The 20642-nt window shown below is 44.0% G+C and overlaps 3 protein-coding genes across 3 annotated transcripts in view; 1 reads left to right on the top strand and 2 right to left on the bottom strand.

Moving 5' to 3' along the window:
* Positions 1–435: 435 nt before the first annotated feature.
* LOC131446534 (annexin A1-like) lies at positions 436–4978 on the bottom strand. Its single transcript, XM_058617823.1, has 12 exons — positions 4961–4978; positions 4787–4886; positions 3980–4085; positions 3767–3861; positions 3369–3482; positions 2714–2804; positions 2466–2602; positions 2149–2242; positions 1448–1543; positions 1294–1352; positions 738–860; positions 436–648 (listed from the first exon to the last, which is right to left on the bottom strand). The coding sequence occupies exons 2-12, from the start codon at positions 4862–4864 to the stop codon at positions 592–594; spliced, it is 1050 nt and encodes a 349-aa protein (XP_058473806.1). The 5' UTR covers positions 4865–4886; positions 4961–4978; the 3' UTR covers positions 436–591.
* A 2367-nt stretch (positions 4979–7345) lies between these two features.
* Positions 7346–15414, top strand: tmc2a (transmembrane channel-like 2a). Its single transcript, XM_058617814.1, has 20 exons — positions 7346–7568; positions 7700–7738; positions 7813–8251; positions 8961–9113; positions 9202–9292; positions 9801–9882; positions 9980–10086; positions 10215–10313; positions 10455–10597; positions 10690–10837; positions 11026–11214; positions 11306–11485; positions 12031–12189; positions 12282–12410; positions 12762–12829; positions 13349–13588; positions 13777–13902; positions 14004–14082; positions 14943–15063; positions 15203–15414. Exons 1-20 carry the CDS (start codon positions 7541–7543, stop codon positions 15394–15396), a joined length of 2814 nt encoding a protein of 937 aa, XP_058473797.1. The 5' UTR covers positions 7346–7540; the 3' UTR covers positions 15397–15414.
* A 970-nt stretch (positions 15415–16384) lies between these two features.
* The window catches only part of zfand5b (zinc finger, AN1-type domain 5b), a 5428-nt gene continuing 1170 nt past the window's right edge, over positions 16385–20642 (bottom strand). Inside the window, exons 2-6 of the mRNA XM_058617826.1 lie at positions 20304–20486; positions 20054–20207; positions 19006–19091; positions 18698–18826; positions 16385–17672 (exon numbers count right to left, since the gene is read on the bottom strand). Of these exons, the coding sequence (XP_058473809.1) occupies positions 17524–17672; positions 18698–18826; positions 19006–19091; positions 20054–20207; positions 20304–20460 (675 nt within the window). The 5' untranslated portion in view covers positions 20461–20486 and the 3' untranslated portion in view covers positions 16385–17523. The remainder of the gene's footprint in view (positions 17673–18697; positions 18827–19005; positions 19092–20053; positions 20208–20303; positions 20487–20642) is intronic.

Raw genomic sequence — 20642 nt, 5'->3', positions numbered from 1 at the left:
TATTTAGCGTGATCTACCCTTACACTTGAACAATAACACAGCTCTGTTAATACTGGAGTGAAACCTTCATTAATGTTACTGGTAAATGCTGTGTTTGTCCTACTACTTCATTTAAAGAAATATCTGCTGTAAAAAACGTCTATTACACCAGGTTTATTCAAGACATGCTTGAGCATTACATACACATGTTGCATGAGTTCAACTCATTGACAGCTCACTAATATACAAGAGCAGCTTTAAGTCCCATCACTTCATTCCAAATTCCAATGATCACAGAATTTGACAGACAGAAAAAACAACAGAGCTGGTGGTGCCTGACACTTTTGCACAGTACTGTATGTCTATATATATATATATATATATATATATACACATATAGATATATATATTTATATATATATATTTATATATATATGTGTATATGTATATAGATATATAAAACTACTAAAAATGTAGAATTTTTTTTTTTGCTTTTTGTTTTTGTTTTATTAATATTTAAAAAGACAACATTTTCACATCCTGTCATATTATTTAGAAAGATGGCAGTCTCCAGGTTTCTGTGGACTCTTGATCGGCAGTGATGGCAGACGTTCAGTGGGGTCCACACAGTCCAAGTAGGACCCTCTGATAATGTCCCTTAGTGTCATGCTGTGAATCAGAGACAAGGACATAGTCTTTATTTTAAGGTATACAATAAAACAGAACCAGGAAATACATGATGAGATATGTCGTCTTACCAGTATATCTTCCTGTAGGCTTATATCATACATGGCCCTGTATTCCTCTACGATCTTCTTCAGGTCGACCTCAGAGCGACTGACCAGCACCCGGATCAGCGTGTCCTCACATGTGCCGTAGCCCTGAGACAACAATTGGTGGATTCAAAGATTGTCTCATTATTCGGCAGTCAGGCTGTTGGTGTATGTATAGAATAGCTCATTAATTGGCAGTAAGTCTTTTGGTGGATGTCTAGAATAGCTCATTATTTGGCAGTCAGTCTGATGCTGGATATAAGAACAGCTCATTATTTAGCAGTCAGTCGGTTGGTCTATATAAAGATTTGCTCATTATTTGGCAGCCAGTCTAATGTCGGATATAAAGAACAGCTCATTATTTGGCAGTCAGTCGGTTGGTCTATATAAAGATTTGCTCATTATTTGGCAGCCAGTCTGTTCGTGGCGAGCTCTCTATTTAATGTTTTTAAATCGAGAAAACAACCAACAGATAAATGATGATGAAAACAATTGATATTTGCAGCCATGGATGTGTGCATGTGAAGACATTCATACGCACCTTCATGGCCTTGTGGAGCTTCTCAGCGAAGAAAGCTGATTTGTTCCAGGCACATTTCACTAAACATCACAGAGATGATCAAAGACAGCAGCTGTTAAAGACGACATATGCTCAGATCATATCAGGGCGTAAATGTGACGACGTCAGGCCTTACCGATGTCGATCAGACAATCTTCGATGTCTCCCCTCAGCTCCATGCCCAGCGCTTTAGGTAAACTGACGTCACTGGCTGAGGCGTACATCTGGAATGCTACGACGTAAACAAACAAAAATGTTAACAGCCACGCTCATCAAGGCTCTTCCTTGAACGTCTAAAGTAACTCCGTCAATGTCTTGATCTTAAAGGAGACTCGGGGTTTAGTGAGACCTACTTAGTTACCATCACAATGACTCTGAGGCTAAAGTTAAATTGGGTAAAAAATATTGTATAGTTCTGCTTTCACGTCCATTCTGGCTGTTTCTATACTTGTTAAAAGCACCAGGGGGCAGTATCAGGGTCAGATATATGCAGTTGCTCAGGTTCTTGCTCGACGTGTGATGATTTAAAGTGCACAGTGAACCCTTCTGTTATGACTTGTACCCAAAATGGCGGCGTAAACAAACTAAAGTCATGTGAACATTATGATTAATGAACTCCTCCAGGGTAAAACTGGTCATTTTATGTAGATGAGGGAGAAGGAGTGTGTGTTGGGTGTGTTCCACCCGTGCCGTTGACCAATGTGGTTCCACCAGTTTGTCCTCTTGTGAGTGTCGTCTCCTGCTCCTCCTCCCCCTCCTCCCCGTGACAGTTTCAGTCTGAGGTGAGTCAAAGCACAAACAGCTGCAGCGCTCACACGTGTCTACAGTAACACTCACTCTTGGAGAGCTGCGGCCCGCTGCGCTTGGTCAGGATGTCGATGAAAGTGGACACGTTGATTCCTTGCGGATGTTCGCCCGCCTCGAACAGAGTCTACGGTTGGAAAACAGTGACAATGTGTTAAACGAGGAGAGGAAACAAATCTGCGACCAAATAAGAAGATTTTAGTCAATTAACATAAATAAATAGTTTGCAGGTTGTTAGTTTATCATCTCGTCAGGCCTCGTCAGGTTTTCGCTCTTTACTTTACAGTTATAGATTTCACTTGCATGTTCTCAGCCAGTGTTTTCTAACATATCTACCGTGTGATTTTTACCTCTGCGTCCTTTTTGGCCTGAGCCATGTCGATGTGAGTGATCTCGTCCTTGTCTGCCCTCAGCATGGCCAGAAGAGCCTCAGTGAAGTCGCCTTTAGTCTCGTCCCTGATGACACTTTCCAGATCTGTGTCGTACTCTAAATAAAAAACAACAACAACAACAATTCTCAGTCATGATATCACAGAACGAGGTTTGATGTACACAAACAAACACACAAACAAACATAGAAGCTAAAACTAAGCCGAACCTTCTTTGAAGGCTCTCTTAAGGTCTCGGATCTCTTGGTTTGTCCTGGTCGCCAGAACCTCCACCAGGACGTCCTCATCTGTCCCCAGACGCTGTTGTAACAGAGCATGTTCACAAAAGTTAGGTAGCCACTTTATTAGGTACATTAGGACCCGTGACAGCAGGAATTATAGTTTTTTTTTAAAAAGTAGCCACATAGCAGGCTCCGCCCCCATCTGTACATGGGTTACCGCGCCAATCACGGTAGTGGCCAATCGGTCTACTGCCACTTATGGGCCATCGCAGTCACTGCACACCCTGACATGCATGGTTGGCAGTCAGTCTGATGCTGGATTTAAACAACAGCTCATTATTTGGCAGTCAGTCTGTTGGCTGATTTAAAGATTAGCTCATTATTTGGCAGTCTGTTGGTGAATGTATAGAATGGCTCATTATTTGGCAGCCAGTCTGTTGCTGGGTTTAAAGAACAGCTCATTATATGGCAGTCAGTCTGTTGGTGAATGTTTAGAATAGCTCATTATTTGGCAGCCAGTCTGTTGCTGGACCATTGTTGGACCATTTTATGGACCAAACGAGGTCGAGGGAGGACACGTTCAGTACTGTTTTCAGCCTTAGATTTTTATTTATTTGACCTTGTTTTAAAAACACAGATTTACCTTGGTGGCTTTCCTGATCAGGTAAGCATCGAACTGAGCCGGCGTCATGAGCAGAGCCAGAGTGATGTCCTCCAGGTCTGACCGCAGAGCTGACTCTAGATCCCGGACCAGTCTCTGAAACACACGAGGGATCAGTGGATTTCAAAGCGCTCAATAAAACTGCGACAGAGAATAAAGGACAACGATGTGAGGAGTAAACATGGTTTTAAATGTCTTCTCTCTGAGACCCACTGGTGTTCATTACAGCACCGCAGTTCACTGAATTTCCCTCGTTAGTTGTTAAGTCAACATCACAGAGAGCCTGTTTTACTTGTTTACATTTAAAACCACATTAGAGACTAATTCAAATGTCAACACACGGCACGTGAATAATAAGAGAAAAATCCTCTGTAACTCACGTTCCCTGTGGACGCTTCATAGACAGCTTTGATCTTCTGCCGCTGCTCGTTGCTTCTCTTCACCAGGACTGCGATGATCACGTCCTCGTCCACTCCTGTGTGAGAGACGCACAAACTCCACGTCACGTTATTGTTTGTGGTTTTTTTGAGAACGTTACACGGCCGCAAACAACCACGTGATCATTTTCTCTTCTAAAAACAAACGTACTGTACCTTTACTCTCGATGGCGCTGTTCAGAACCGAAGCGTCGTGGCTGGCGCTGAAGTTCGGGTACGGGACGACGGTTCCGTGATACGGCTTCGGTTTATGCTTGTGGTCCTGAAAACACAAACACAGACAGGGTTCAGGGTCAAACACGGCGGCCTCTGCCACGATGAACGTCTAAAATGACACCATCACTGTCTTGATCTTGAAGCCGGGACCTGGAGACCTGGGACTTAGGGAGACCTCCAGGTCGGCGGCCCTGATCTTGTGAGGCTGGTTTTTCTACTAACAGACAGTAGGGGGCAGTGGAGACAGTGCCCTATCTCCCTTTAATTTACACCGCGGCTGTTACCATACTTGTTAAAAGCACCAGGGGGCAGTATAAGGGTATTCAGTCTGGCAGGTTCTGCGATATATTGCTCGGTCTGTGACAAATTAAAGTGCACAGCGATCTCTTCTCCCTCTCCTGACCATGTGCGTTTGTTTTCAACATTTCCTCTTCCTCGCTTCCTCCGACAGTTTTCTCAAAGGCTGCTTTTCCGCTCTCAGACAGTAGGGGGCCGTGGAGACAGCACCCGCCACAATCTCCATACAAAAAAGACAATTAACCATCACAACAACTCTGAAGCTGTAAAATTAGGCCAAAATAATCCTGCAATGTCGATCAGTTTGTTTCTCAAACCTGGAAATGACCTCTTCGTTATATGGAGCAAAGAAAACGGAGAATATTCACTTTTAAGAAGGTGAACATGAGTAGTTACAGTTGTTCTCTCAAGAAGACGTTTCTCAGACTATTCAGTGGTGTAAACACTCACAGTGTCTCTGTCGTCGTTGTCGTCCTCGTCGTCTCTTTTGCGGATGATGCCTTTGAAGAACCTCTTGAACATGGACATCTCTGCTGTCTGTGGGACTGCACTGTTGAAGGAAACCAGGTTTAAAGTGAGTCACACAGGTTTCTCCTCATTTGTTTAGTATGTAAAACACCTCACGTCCTCACACTGCTGCTGCTGTGAGACAGAACAAACCTGTGTTGTCTCCACCCAACACTTTGCTGCTGCTTTAACTTCACCTGCAGACCACGAGCCAATCACAGGCCACTTCCTGCTGCAGGCACGGACCTCTCTGACTGGTTCTGTGACTCTGTTCAGTCTTTTGTTGCACAGATATTGGTGAATAGACTTCACCCTTTAGGTAAATAACTGGTTATTCATGACATGAAACAAGTGTTCTACTGTAGCGTCGGACAGGGTTTTTGGGGGGACCAGGAAACTAAGGGGTTTCCTGGTCTTAAGTTTGTGCTTTCTACCATTTGCTCTCCTAGGTTACATTTATCATCCAACCAGGACCACTGCACATAGTTACGGGACTAATGTGTCGAGGCAGGAACAAAAAGACCCGGGTTCATGACCCGGTCCAACTAAGGGTCTTCCTGCCTGGAGTTGTGTGGAGTTCTGGAGTGTGGTTGTACAGGGTAAAGCCACAGCTAATGTGTCTGCTTTGGTGTCACAAGCGTCAGTCCCAAAGCCCGAAAGGGAACTTTGCCAGTTCAAGGAAACTGGAGAACACACACACATGCAGAGTGTCATGGTTGTGAACCTGGGTCTTTTTGCTGCAAGGCAACATCACTACCCACTATGTCACCGTGTGGCCTGACTATATTTTTACACCTGGAAATTATTAAAAATTGTGCTATGATATCTTTATCACCCATTCCTATCTTACTGGCTTAATGGGGCTTAACTCTTACAGTGTGGTTAGAAATCATGATGTCATGTAATATGATCGTCTTGTGAGGATAAGGATTATCGCAGAATCACTGTGTTGTAGTAATAATATTACTGTTATTGTGCTGCGTAACCTGTTACACTCCAGTTTCTGTGTTTTTCTTTTTGGGAAAAAGGAGCTTGGTTCCTTTCTTCACTGTACTTTGTGTTGCGGGCTGTTGTCACGTTTTAAATATCTATTATTTTGTTGTTGAGGGATGCAGCAGTCGTCTTGTTTGTTCTGAGGCGACGTAACATCGCCTCAGAACAAAGAAGCAACAAGAATTCCCTCCTGCCAAAAATCACCAGAGCCGAACCAGATAAGGTGACAAGGAATGCGACCACACACACACACACGTGTCACATGATCACGTCTGTGTGGACATGAGCCGCGTCTCACCTGTGGGAACTGACGACCGTGTAATAGAATCATTTTGGATTTGAAAAACGAGCTCTGCTCTCGTCCATTATTTAACGAGGTGTCTCTTTGCGCGCGCACACACACACACACACACACACCTTGGCCCCTTACCTTACCTTAACCCTTAACTGCCTAACCATAACCCTTAAACCAGGTCTTAACCCCCTAAAAACCCTTTCAACATGTGAGGACCAGCCAGCCATGTTTGTGCTTCATTCATAGTGAGGAACCTCATAGACACATAGAAATAATGCATTCCCTTACCCTTCCCTTAACCCTTGTGCCTAACCTTAACCCTTAAACCAGATCTTAACCACCCCCCCCAGAAAAAAAAACTTAAACCCCTAAAAACCCCTTAGTGACATGCCTAAATGTAACTGAAAATCTGAAACCTTAAGTTTTAACCCTCAAAAACCCTTTAGACATAATGACATGCCTAAATGTAACTGAAACCTAAATCTTAAACCCTCAAAAAAAACCTTAAGATTGTCCCTTAAAAGGATGCTGATAATGTGTCCTCACGGCCTAATAAAGAGATTAACCTAAAGATTTTTTACTGTAACCAAACAAACAATAACAATAACGCAGCTTCAAGGTCACCTCAGCATATTTACTGCTCGACACATACAGTAACTTAAACCTTCATTAAATCTTCAGTGTGTGTGTGTGTCGTCTCCGGTGACAGCCCCAGTGAGAGTGTTTCCAAGCGCTTGACATACAGTATCCATTAGATCGTTTAGGAAAAACAAAACAGCCAAACACAGAGAACTCACACTGTGGCTCATGGCGGCTAACGCTAATAACTTTGATCAATAAAAATCTACTCCTGATTTAAGTCTGTGATGCATTTACTGATTTATTTCACTGTTCAAACAACTTTTCAGAGCAGAAACTGAAGTTTGTAAACTGCTCACTCTCCCACACCAAACCCCATAGAGAAAATCATTGATTTTACCTCGTGGGTGACACAGGAGCTGCTGGTCCACTGCTGCCTCATGTGGTCACTTTGTTCCACTGAGGTGAATCTAAACAAAAGATTTTAAACACAGAAGTCACAAAATAAGACATTTGAAGTTTTTTTTGGAGGCAGAATTGGATCAACAACTCCTGTGTGCTGTGATGTGAAAACATTGATTTTCTTTATGGGGTTCGGTGCAGAGTTTGCAAAGCAACAAAGACGTACCTTTTTATTGGTGTAAATTCAAATATATAGAGGAACACCAGCTGTCAGGAGGAGGTCACATGCTGCTGTCGTCACGGTGACAGCCCTGGCAGATACCTGAGTTGGGCTCTGGCATGGAAAAGGAGGCAGAGGAGGAGGAGGAGCAGACAAACGGCACACAGCAAAGCACCTGTGGAGCACAGACACATTTTCATTTACCATCATGCCTAGAAAAGCTGACCTGGAAGACGGTGAGTGGAAGCTAAAATTATGTCTGTGTTCTTATAGTTTGAGTCCAAAAATGATGTCAGGATTCATATTCTGGTAAATCCCACATGTACAGAAGATATCTGAGGATAGGTTTTTGTTGATTTGTTTACAGTCGGGATAGAAATGGACGAAGAGTTGAGTGACAGCGACGGTGAGTGGATTTTAGTAAGTCGAATAATCGGAAAACTCGTCAGCAAATACAGTGTTATTCCATGTTTTTTTTAGACGGCGCCACCCAGAGGAGAACAAACAGAAGGCAGGCAGGTGGAAGGGGAGGTGCAAAGGGAAGAGGGCGGGGCAAAAAGCCAGCCAGTGAGGAGGAGGAGGACGATGAAGAAGATGAAGCTCCTTCGCGTGGACGCAGAGGTGCAAACAAGAAGAAGCCTGCGAAGAAACGTGGTGGTGGTGGTGATGATGAGGATGAGAGCGAGGACGAAGCTCCCAAGAGGAAACAACGCGGAGGAGCCGCCAACAAGAGGAGAGGAGGCAAAGCTCAGGGCAGTGACAAGGAGGACAGCGACGACGGGAAGGGGAAGAAGAAGGGAGGAGGGAAGAAAGGAGGGAAGAAGGAGGAGGACAAGAAGGGGAAGAAGGGGGACGGCAAGGGGAAGGACGCGGACGACGTCAAGGACAAGAAGAAGAAGAAGAAAAAGAAGGGGGACAGGTAGGACCCTTCATCTTATGTCTGTGATATCTTAAGAACAAGTTTGACACTTTGTCTCACCAGTAGAAAGATTGTATTTGACTCAAATCAGTAGAAATTGTTGCTTTATAAACCACTCACTCTCCCTGCACCAAACCCCATAGAGAAAATCATCGATTTAACATCACAGCACACAGGAGCTGTTGATTCACTGCTGCTTCCATCAGTCACTTTAAATGTGTTATTTTGTGACTTCAGTTTTTGAAAAACTTCTTTATGTTTTACCTCAGTGACACAAAGTGACCACACGAGGCAGCAGTAAACCAGCAGCTCCTGTGTCCCCCATGGGCTAAAATGACTGATTTTCTCTATGAGGTTTGGTGTGGGAGAGTGAGTGGTTTACAAACTTCAGTTTCAGGTCTGAAAAGGTTTTTTTAACAGTGAGATTAAGTAGTAAATGCATCATAATCATACCTTCATGTATTTTCAAAAACATGCTTGTGGCACCACCCTGTGTTAAAATACTTTCCTCTTGGAAAAGTGTGTGTAACAGTGAGATAAAGACGTGAATATGTCCTAAAGACACCATAGACTTGAGCTGGTGTAGATTTCATAAGCCGAGTCTGATTCTTCTGTTCTGTCCCTTCAAATATAGGCATGGCTTCTTAACTTATAGAATTCCTCGGGTTTGCGTTGACTGACCCCCTCCGTCTGTTTCTCCCTCCTCCAGTTCATCAGATTCCAGCTCAGACTCTGATGAGGAGGACTCCATGTCAGAGGGTGAGATGGCCCGGCTGATGGAGGAGGTGGAGGAAAAGAAGAAGCTGATCGGCACCATCAGGAATAAGCCGTGGAGGATGAAGCGGAGGCTCGTACAGTTGAGGTAATCTGAGGGTTTTCATCTCAGCGTTGTACTGTATTTTTTATCAGGAGAACGTTTGTGTGTCTCATGTGACTCTGTCTCTTCTCAGGGAGGCTCAACAATTTGTGGATAAATTCGAAGGTGCGTTGGGCAAAGGAAAAGGCAGGAAGTGGTACGCTTACAAAGTGATGATGACAAAGGTGAGGCTCATAATTTAAAGTCCTTGTTGCTTTGTAAATGACTCACTCTCCTATATTAACGTCCATAGAGAAAATCAGTGATTTTACATCACAGCACACAGGAGTTGTTGATGAACTGCTGCCTCCATCAGGAAGTTCAAATATGTTATTTAAATGAATACTGAGTTTGAAATCCTTGGTTTAGATTTACCTCAGTGACACAAACTGACCACAGGAGGCAGCAGTAGACCAGCAGCTCCTGTGTCCCCAAGAGCTGAAATCACTGATTTTCTCAGTGGACTTTGGTGTGGGAGAGTGAGTGGTTTACAAACTTCAGTTTCAGGTCTGAAAAGGTTTTTTTAACAGTGAGATTAAGTAGTAAATGCATCATAATCATACCTTCATGTATTTTCAAAAACATGCTTGTGGCACCACCCTGTGTTAAAATACTAAACTGCAGGCAACTGGAGTTCATTGTGTGCTTCAAAATGATTAAACCTGCCTGTATTTTGTTTTTTTTAAATCACAGAAATGGATCAAGTTTCAAAGGGATTTTGAGAATTTCAGAACAGCCTGTATCCCCTGGGAGAGGAAGATCAAAGAAGTGGAGAGTGAGTTGTGTTTTGTTTTACCCGACATGGTTCCTGGGTGAAAAGTGACACCTTGTGGACAAATGTGGAGACTGACTCTCCTCCTCCATGTCCTCAGGTCACTTTGGGTCTTCTGTGGCGTCTTACTTTATCTTCCTGCGCTGGATGTATGGCATGAACCTCGTCCTCTTTGGGTTCACGTTTGGACTGGTGGTCATTCCTGAGGTGAACAAACATGATTTTATAAATATCAGTATCTATGTCCAATTAAAAAGGAACATGAGGAAATCAGAACATGCTCTTGCAAACTTAATTTGTATAGAACCTTTTTTCTTCTTTGATTGTTTTTGCAGGTTCTCATGGGACTTCCCTACGGGTCCATTCCCAGGAAAACTGTCCCCAGAGCAGAGCAGCCCACTGCTCAGGACTACTCTGTCCTCATGGACTTCAACGTGAGTGAATAGTTTTGTAATTTCCTCACCCTGGCTCTAGGTTGGGGCTCCATAACTTTGCTTTCTCTGCTTTTCTTTGTATTTGAGCTTCTCTTTCTTTTCCTGGCCTCTTCTTGTTTCCACTTGTCCTCCTCCTCACAGGGCTACTGCAAATATTCTGTCCTGTTCTACGGATACTACAACAACCAGAGGACCATTGGTGTGCTGAAGTTCAGACTGCCTCTGTCCTACCTCATGGTCGGGATTGGCACATTTGGCTATAGCCTGATGGTCGTGATCCGCACGTGAGCTCAGAAACATTTGTAGCCGTCGCTTTGTTTACCTTTGAGCACATTGGTTTTACTCGTTTGAATAATTATATATGTTCATTTCCCAGGATGGCCAAGAACTCTGACGTTGGTGGTGGAGATGGAGGGGAAGGAGAGTTCACGTTTGCCTGGAAGATGTTCACCAGCTGGGATTACCTCATTGGCAACTCGGAGACTGCTGACAACAAATACGCCTCCATCACCACCAGCTTCAAGGTAAGCCAAAACAAGAAGTTTACAGTGGAAACTGGGAATGGCATTAAAAAAAGTAACTACTGCTGACAGTGGGAGTCCCAATTCAAACTTCTGGCTTGTAAATGGGAAATTAGCACAAATGCACTATATTTTCAGCAGTCCCATTTGAGTTCCTCAACCGTCCTTTTTCTTACTACTGTCAAGAACAGGAGTCCATCGTGGATGAGCAAGAGAACCAGAAGGATGAGAACATTCACCTGCGCAGGTTCCTCAGAGTCCTGGCTAACTTCCTGATCACCTGCAGCCTCGGTGGCAGCGGGTACCTCATCTACTTTGTGGTGAAAAGGTCTCAGGGTTTTTCTTCAAGGGACGACCTCAGCTGGTACGAGAAGAACGAGGTAACGGTGTTCCTCTGCGACTGACTGCTGTGCAACCACACGTCCAATCAACTGAACGATCACGTTAGAAATGTGTCCTGTTTTGGCTCAGTTGGAGCTCATCATGTCTCTGCTGGGTCTCGTGTGTCCTCCTCTGTTTGAGACCATCGCTGAGCTGGAGGACTACCATCCTCGGATTGCACTCAAATGGCAACTGGGACGCATCTTTGCCCTCTTCCTGGGAAACCTCTACACTTTCCTGTTTGCCCTGTTTGATGAAGTCAACACCAAGGTATGTAGTATAGAACTGCTGTTCCTTTGCTTGAAAAGGAGCCAGTTGAGGTGGTTCGGGGTGCACCAGGGCACCTCCCTAGGGAGGTGTTCCTGGTACTGTATGTCCAACTGGGAGGAGACCTTGAGGCAGACCAAGGAATAGATACAGGGATAATATCTCTCTACATCTACATCTCTTTTTACTCTACCTCGACAGCGACGTCATCAAAACAAACCAAAAAAAAAAGCACTTACTTGTACATCGCACTTATGACTAGCACTTTATAGTTTGGCTTATTTGAAGCACTTACTTACTTCTAGCTCTTGTTTGTACCCAAATGTTGAAATGCACTTATTGTAAGTCTGCTAAATGACATGTAATGTAATGGAATATCTTCTCACAAGCCTGGGAGAACCTGGGGATCCCAGATCAGAGTTGAACAATGTGGCCAGGGCGAGGAAAGCCAGAGCTGCTATCCCTGCGACCTGATGTCAGATAACTGGTGAATCCTTGAGTAAATTCCTCCTTTCTGCTGAACCCAAACCTTCTTTTGTGATTCTCAGCTGGAAGAAGAGCAGGCCATTCAGAATGCATCTATCTGGGCCATGAAGGAGTACTACGCCAACTACACACGCCTGCTCAATGACTCCGAGTCCACCCCACCACCCATGGACCCTTCTGATGTCATCAGAGGACCCTGCTGGGAAACTGCTGTTGGCGTTGTAAAGAATTTAATGAAAACTTGTTTCCTCTTCCTTAGCTTAAGTATTTAAATTCATTCACAACTGGACTCTGTGCTGTGCTTAAATCGCAGGAGTTTGTGAAGCTGACAGTGTCAGACATCCAGGTGACCTACCTGACCATCCTGATTGGTGACTTTGCCAGAGCTGTCATTGTACGCTTCTTGAACTACTGCTGGTGCTGGGACCTGGAGGCTGGATTTGTAAGTTTATGGTTCAAGGTTGTGTTGCACTGTTTACAGACAGCAGTGTGTGCACTATACAAGCACAGACCACAGGTCAGTGTCAGCGCACTCACACGTAGCTGGAAGCTGACAAGTGTGAGGTCAATAAATCATGGCTGCCGGCAGGGACACCAGAAAAACTGATTTTACTCAGTTAACAAAAGACCCGCCTAAAACATTCTTACCACATGAGGCAGCAGTAGACCAGCAGCTCCTTTGGAACAGTTTTACTTTGACAGTCAGAGAAAACCACACTTCCAGAAAAATCCAGAAAATCCAGAGCTATCATTTTCACAGCAATAATTGTTTCTTTCTCTCTTTAACTTAAAGCCCTCATATGGAGAGTTCGACATCAGTGGAAATGTACTGGGATTAGTCTTCAACCAAGGGATGATCTGGTACAAACACGCACACATACTGTACACTGTAGTCCCCAGTGTGATCAGTGAAGATGCTCTTTGAACTTGAGTCCAAGGGGACCCCTAGGGGCCCTTTGTGCCCAACAGGAGTCCTTGGGACCCCTGTCAGTCAACTCAGATGATGGACCCTAGGGGCCCTTTGTGCCCTCCAGAAGACCTTGAGACCCCTCATAGTCAACCCAGGTGGCCTAAAATATGCTCTTTAAATTTGGGACCCCTTGGGGCCCTTTGTGTCCCCCAGGAGTCCTCAGGACCCCCATCAGTCAACTCAAATGACCTTAAATCTCAAACCCCAGGAGCTAACGATATAGTTACGATATATGGGGCATCACGGTGACAGCCTGGGTCCCGAGTATAAATTAGTATAATCTAGTTTAGCACCTCCTTGTGGATGGAAAACACTACATGAGTCTTCAAAACACTGAATTCTCACTTTTTCAAAAGGAAAACATATACTTGAATTGATTTGTTACCTGAGAGTTGGATCCATGTTCATAGGATGGGTGCGTTTTATGCTCCTGGGCTGGTCGGCATCAACGTGCTCCGCCTCCTCAGCTCCATGTACTACCAGTGCTGGGCCGTCATGGCAACCAACGTCCCCCATGAGAGAGTCTTCAAGGCCTCCAAGTCCAACAACTTCTACATGGGTCTGCTGCTCCTCATCCTCTTCCTCAGCCTGTTACCGGTCGTCTACACCATCATGACGCTGCCGCCTTCCTTTGACTGCGGACCCTTCAGGTAAAAAGCCTTAAAAGGTATAAGGTAAACCCAGTCATTTTAAATCACACAATTTTCTGTGAGATCCCAAATCCCTGGAATCTCCACCGTGAAATAGTTTGATTTAACAGCAAGTTGTTTGTGGTCCTAAGTCTTGACTGGATCGTCTAGTCTGTGCTTTCTCAAATTGATCATCTTGGCATCCGCAGTGGGAAGGTGAAGATGTTTGATGTCATCATGGAGACAATGGACCTGGACCTGCCGGCCTTCATGGGGACGCTCTTCAGCTACGCTGCCAACCCGGGACTCATCATACCAGCAGTTTTACTTATGGTGTAAGTGGAGACTCGGTTAAAAGCCCTACTCCTGCTGCTGGAACATGAAATCAGACTATAGAATACGACTTCCCCTGATCTCTTTCTCTCTCTATGTTCAGACTGGCCATTTACTATCTGAACTCTGTGTCTGAGGCCTACAAGAACTCTAACTTGGAGCTGATGAAGAAGATGCAGATGGTACGTAGAGAAAAGAGATAAATGCAAGTTTAATAGAGCACTCTAGAGCACAATATTTCCCACCAATATTACCCAGATAAACAGGTAAAGGAAGTACCTACTCATGACTAGGGACTTTTAAGATTACCAGGAACTTTGGCGGGGCTATGTGCTGAAGAACAGATTTAAGGTTCCCCACCTTTAAACAATACTGTTAAAAGGAGGAAGAAAGAAGAGCTTATTCATTTGCTCATTTAAAAGTATGGAACAAAAGGGAAGGACCTACGACAAGTGGATGGACGACGAGGTCCAAGCGCTTTGGTGCCGAGGTGAAGGTTCAGCGGGACTTTGAGTCAGCGAGTTGATACCCGAATAGTACCTACTAGAGTTATTCTCCTCAGGGTTAAGTTCCTGGTAATACAGTAAAGTTACTAGGGGAGTTGGTGAAAAACGGTCTAATTGGAATTTATGAAAATATGGATTTCTGAGGTATTCATTGGTGGTGAAAATGGATGGAAATTGGCACAAAACTGGCAAAAAACTAGGGAAAAGTGTAAAAATGGCATTTCATTTTCCTGTCCTGTCCACCACCTACTAGAGTTATTTTCCTCAGGTGAAGAAGTTCCTGGTAATTCAGTAAAAGTTACTAGGAACATTGGTGAAAAACGGTCTTACTGGAATTTATGAAAATATGGATTTTTGAGGTATTCATTGGTGGTGAAAATGGACAGAAATTGGCACAAAACTGGCAAAAAAAATAGGGAAATGTGTAAAAATGGCATTTCATTTTCCTGTCCTGTCCACCACCTGTCTATGTCCATGTGCTTCACTCTCTCTGTGTCCGTGTGTGTGTGTGTGTGTGTGTGTGTGTGTGTGTCCAGGCGAGGGATGAAGAGAAGAATCGGAGGAACAACATGGATAGCACCAATCAGGTCATGAAGGACCTGGAGGACCTGATGCCAAACCAGTCCCTGGCCCCTCCCGCTCCTCCACCAGAGCCTGGTGACTATAACTCCCATTTAAACTCAACTTTAATGCTGTCAATTCAGTATAATTAGCTTTTTGTTGCACACATGCTACAATGTTAAACAACTTCAAACATACTGATGCGACTGATTAATCACTTTCTCTGTCTTGACAGAAAAAACACCAGAGCCAGAAACAAAGCCAGTGAAGACGAAGCCCGGTAAAGGCGTGAACCTGCAGAAAGATGTGGCTCTGGCTTCACCCAACCCCGGCGCCCAAAGACCAGTGAGTCGGCCTCCAGGTCCGAGAGGGCAGGGACCGGGTGCAGGACCGGGGCGAGGCCGGGGTAGAGGGGCCCCTCCAAGATAACGGTCTGAGAAAAAAAAATAAAAATAAAAAAAAAACACTTCCCTACAGTCTGCGTTCATCCCTGAAAACATTCATTTCTGCTCCTGCTAGCAAACATGAAATCATGATGGGGTCCAGCCTCTCACTCAATACTGTGACTCAGAAATATCTTTATTCTCAAAGCTGGAATAAACACTTTTTGACTTTAAAAGGTTGTCGTCTGATCATCTGTTGCAGCAACTTCACAAAATGGTTAATTACATTTTTAATATGAAGTCAGTCAAAGTCAGTGGGCCTAACTTGACTGGCGTCAAATTAGTTCAGGTTCAAGTACCTTTCCTTCAAACATAACACAAGCATAGACAACCACTTACCGTTAGGTAGTTTGTTTTAATAGCAAATGCTCCAGTGTGGAACCTCCATCACCCCTCCGGGGATTTCTTCATCAATAGCAATGCCATTCTTTCAATGTTTGTTTCTTTGCTCAGTGAAGTGTTGTGCAACCGTCTTTGAACATACCATTGCTTGTCCAGTAAAGTTAATTGGTGCTGCATGGAGAGGGAAACATCAGTAGCCGTGATTGGCACAAGAAGGCACGTAGTCAGGGCAGCTGTTCGCTTGGCTGCTGTTGGCAGAGAACACTATTTCAGTATTGAACGACCACATTCTACCGTTACTAAGCAACAAAACGTCTGGATGATGGAGGTTCAGAGTTCAATGACCAGGTTACTTCTGTGGTCCAAATATCAAGATGTGTTGGAAGGGCTCACTGCAATCCAGGCAATGATTCCCCTGCACCAAAGTCCATAGAGAAAATCAGTGATTTTAACATCATAGCACAAAGCAGCAGTGACACAAACTTACCACACGAGGCAGCGGAACACCAGCAGCTCCCACAAACTTCAGTTTCCTGTTGGAAAGCTGCACAACACTTAGAAAAACCTCAACGATTCCTTTTCACAAAAGTCCGTTTGAGACTCGACAGTTTGAATGAAGAATCTCGGTCTCCTACATTTGAACAGAATTTATTTACATCATACAATTTATTTTGTATTAATGGAAGATTATGCACACTGCAGTATATAAATAAAGGTTTGTACAAACTTGCATAACTAAAGGGTAAAAAACAGAAAAGACGTGTTAAGCAGCCAGAGGGGGAAAAAACATCACAAATCATTAATAAACCAACGTCCACAGGTATCACTATTCACTGCAGCCTCTGTATGACACACACACCTGTATGCAGCAGTGCAACACTCCCCGTGTTGTGAATGTGTCGCTCACATTAAAAACAGAAGTGAAGTAAAAAGCAAAGAAGGCAAAAATCACAGGTGTAAGGCTACTTATCAAAACAACAATGAATCACTGATCTAGAAAATAACGGAAAGGAAAAAAAAAGACCTATGACGTCACAGTCAGGCGACACGTGTGGGGTCACGTGGTTTCAGTGTCTGTTCTCCTGATCCTGGACACGGGGGCGGGGTCACAGCGTTCCAAAACTAGCGCTGCGAGTGCACACACAGACACACAATCAAAGGGAGGGAGGGAGGAGGAGCCGGCGAGGAAACAACAAGTCTGTCTTTTTTTGTTTGTTTAAAAGCCAGTGGACAAGATCCCAGCAGCACAGAGAAGCGTTTCACTTTAAGAACGAACCAGCACAGAGAGTCTGACCACGTCAGTGGCATTTCACAGTTCAACCTCACAGAGACACAGAGGTCAAGGTGATGAAGAGAAACAAGAGGGAAAAAAGACAAATATCCATTTTGCTACTCAAGCCAGCAGAGAGCAAGCACAGCTGAGATGTCCCCCCCCCACAGCCAACAGCAGTAACAGTCAGAGTCTGGGGTCAGAGGTCACATGACCGACAGCCTCCCTCTCACACATCATATCATGTGCTCACACTTCACATAAACTCACACTCAGACGAGAACAAAGCTGAAAATATGTGAGTTTTCATGCACTGGGGAAAAATGTCCTGAATGTGTAACAAACCCCCAAAAAAGAAAAAAACAAACAGATCCTTTACAAAGAAAGTTGGGCTCAAGTCTTTATCTTTTTTTTGTTTTTCCTCTGTTGTTGTTGTTGTTGTTGTTAGATGTGATTGCTCCCGGAAATTCAAAGTCAAACTGCAGAGTGGCAGCGTTTTCTTCATATTCTCTGGATCTTGTCGGCGACGACTACAGGGTTCTCTTTGCGGATCTTGGCGGCAGCTTCGGCTTTGTAGTCGTAGGGACAGTTGTGCTTATCGGAGTAACGGTGGATTCCACAGAAAATGTTACCACATCGGCAGTCGAAACCTGGAGCGCAGAACACAGCAGAGGAAGATACATTTTCATTCAACAACTATGGCAGAGAAAACGAGGCTCTGGCAAAAAAAGTGAGCCTTCTGTCGAGTCTACAACATCTTAAAGAATATATTCACGACATTTTCTTGTCATTAACGCAAACTCTTCCCACTGGAAAATTAACTCTGTCAGTTATAGTGAAAAAAAATCGCCCTCTCCCACACCAAAGTCCATAGAGAAAATCAGTGATTTTAGCTCACAAGGACACAGGAGCTGCTGGTCCTCTGCTGCCTCATGTGGTCACTTTGTGTCACTGAGGTCATAATGCATTTGAACTTAGTGATGGAGGCAGCAGTGGATCAACAACTCCTGTGTGTGAAGTTAAAACCACTGATTTTCTCTATGGACTTTGGTGTGGGAGAGTGAGTGGTTTACAAACTTCAGTTTCTAGACACAAAAGTCTGTATAACAGTGAGATAAAGACGTGAACATGTTCTTAAGATACTGTTGACATAGGAAAGTGTAGATCTTATGGGATGCATCTTTTGTTAAGTGGTTAAAATCATGTTGCAGTGGCATTTTTAGACAAAAATGACACAAATGTTGATCTGTATCCACATGAGCGTGTGAGTTTTGTATCAAAAACCCTCTGCACCCTTGCTGAAACACCTTAAAACATACATCACAGGACCATTCAGGTTTACTTGGCATGTGCATGTCTCTACTCTATAGTTGTTTGCTTAGTTTCAGAAAGTACTGTCAACAAAAACAACCGGTGAAACAATCAGTTCAGAGATTTCTAATACGAGAACAACAAAAGGAGGTAAACCACCGGTGATCATTGACAGTAAATTAGACAAAAAAAATTGAAAATTATCATTTCAAAGGTCTGCTTGTACCTGTTTGTACCCAGACAGCGTCTGCCTATTAAAATAAACATTTGCTCTGACTTTTCACAGTTGTCATTTTTTATTCATAGTATTTTCTAAAACTAACAGTCCTAACTAACTCTTTGTTCCCGTAACTGTGTTCCTCACCTGTGAGGCCAACCTTCTTGCGGCACATAAAGCAGCGGTTCTTCTTGGGTTTTTGGGGCTCAGGGGATTTGGAATCTTCACTGCCAGCAGTGGAGGGAAGTGACACAGAGACCGTGGGCTGACTCACCACTGAGGACACGCAAAAAAACAAAATTAACAGGAGAAAATGTAAGAACTGTGTTAAATTCTAATTTAAAACCCAGAAGGTAATACTGACATAAAGAAAGAAACAAACTGTCAAACACTTGAATAACAACTTTAATCTATGAAAGTAACTGAGTGAAAAGTGGTCCATGTTTGGTGCCGACCTGGCTCTGTGAGATCCAGTTTACTCGCTGATGCTCCTTTGTCCTCACAGGCGAGACTCATCTCAGTCAGAGCCGTGGAAACCCCACTGTCAACGAGAAACACAAGCAAATTTGAATTAAATTGATGGTTAAATCCCCTTTTTTAGTTAAGCAGCATCTGTGTCCTCTACAAGCTAAAAACACTCATTTCCCCCATGGACTTTGATGCAGGAGAGCGAGCGGTTGGACTGAAAGCACAAAGAAGCGAAAAGTTCCAGAAGTGAATTGTACAGTTTCTACAGAATAAACACTTCTCGTCTCCACCCAACCCTGCTCTGCTGCTGTATACACACAAACATTCCCTCTGGCCTTACCCAGACGGAAACAGAAAATGTTCCCAAACAGTCTTTTCTTTCTTCTTTGTTTTTGAAATGTTTTCCGTAAACACAGCAGTGTTTCAACGAGTGCCGTGTGCAAACTTTTCTTTTAAACAAAGCAGGGTCGTCAAACACAAATGACCTGAGGGCCAATGAGCATCTAGTCTGGTCAAGCAGGGGCCGGTGAGAGAAAATGTGCTAAAAAAAGATATTTATGATGACATTTCACAGAATTTAAAGTAAAAGTGCATTCAAAGACAGACACATCTAAAATTAGGTAAATAAAAACAAACATATTATTATCACTAATATAACAAACATTGCGAGCAAATACATTTTGTACTCAGGGTTCCCACACCTTGGTTGACCTCAAATTCAAGGACTTTTCATGGAATTTCCAGGACCAATTTCCTCAAATTTAACAGCTGAATGTGCTCATGCGCAGTTTGACACATTAAAACACGTGCAATCACAGAAAGCCGGGGTGACAAAGTGAAAAGAAAGAAAAGGAGTTATCATGAAGCAAAAAGAAGCAAACAATCTCCAAACACAGAAGACGACAAAGACGTTGAAGATGAGAAGAGACTATGACATCATCGCCGTCTACACGAAAACACCCAGGAGGCCAAAAAGAAGCAGGTGCTATTTATAGCGTTTTAGTATAACTTTACGGTTGCGTGGCAGTGACTCACCTGAGCGCTTCTGTGGCAGCAGCCTCGGCCTCAGCAGCGGCTTCAGCTGAGGCTTCTGCAGCGGCGACTGCAGCCGCTGCAGCGTTATTTAAAGTGGCCTCCAGCCTCTGGATGGCAGACGCCTCAGCCGAGGAGCCACTGCCGCTGCTGCTGCCTGTGGGAAGGACATTTCAACACCGGGGTCAGACACTGAGGGGGCGGAACAAACGTGGTGCAGCTGCAGAGGAAGGGCTGACACAGCAGATCTTACCCATAGCACTAAGAGAACCCACTCCTCCATTGTTCTGTCTCGACAGGTGTTCCTTGTGGCACACCGAGCACATGCCGTTAGTCCTGGGGTTGCCATAGAAACCACAGCCGGTGGCACAGAGCATAGGAACCGGGCTCTGATTGGTCTCCTGAGCCATGGTGTTGTTTGCTGCCTCGTGAGGACCTGGAGACACAAACACACACAAAAAATACAGGATATAATGTCGAGTAACAACGGGAGTATACTTCTTTGGCTTTTCAATGTTAACTGAAGGATATCTAGTGTTTAGTGACGTTTTAAATATAACTTAATAATTTTTAATTAATAATTCCATGTATT

The sequence above is a fragment of the Solea solea genome, chromosome 19 (assembly GCF_958295425.1).
Source record: "Solea solea chromosome 19, fSolSol10.1, whole genome shotgun sequence".
Taxonomy (NCBI): domain Eukaryota; kingdom Metazoa; phylum Chordata; class Actinopteri; order Pleuronectiformes; family Soleidae; genus Solea; species Solea solea.
Note: the sequence above shows the minus strand (reverse complement) of the source record. Positions and strands in the feature narration are given on the sequence as shown.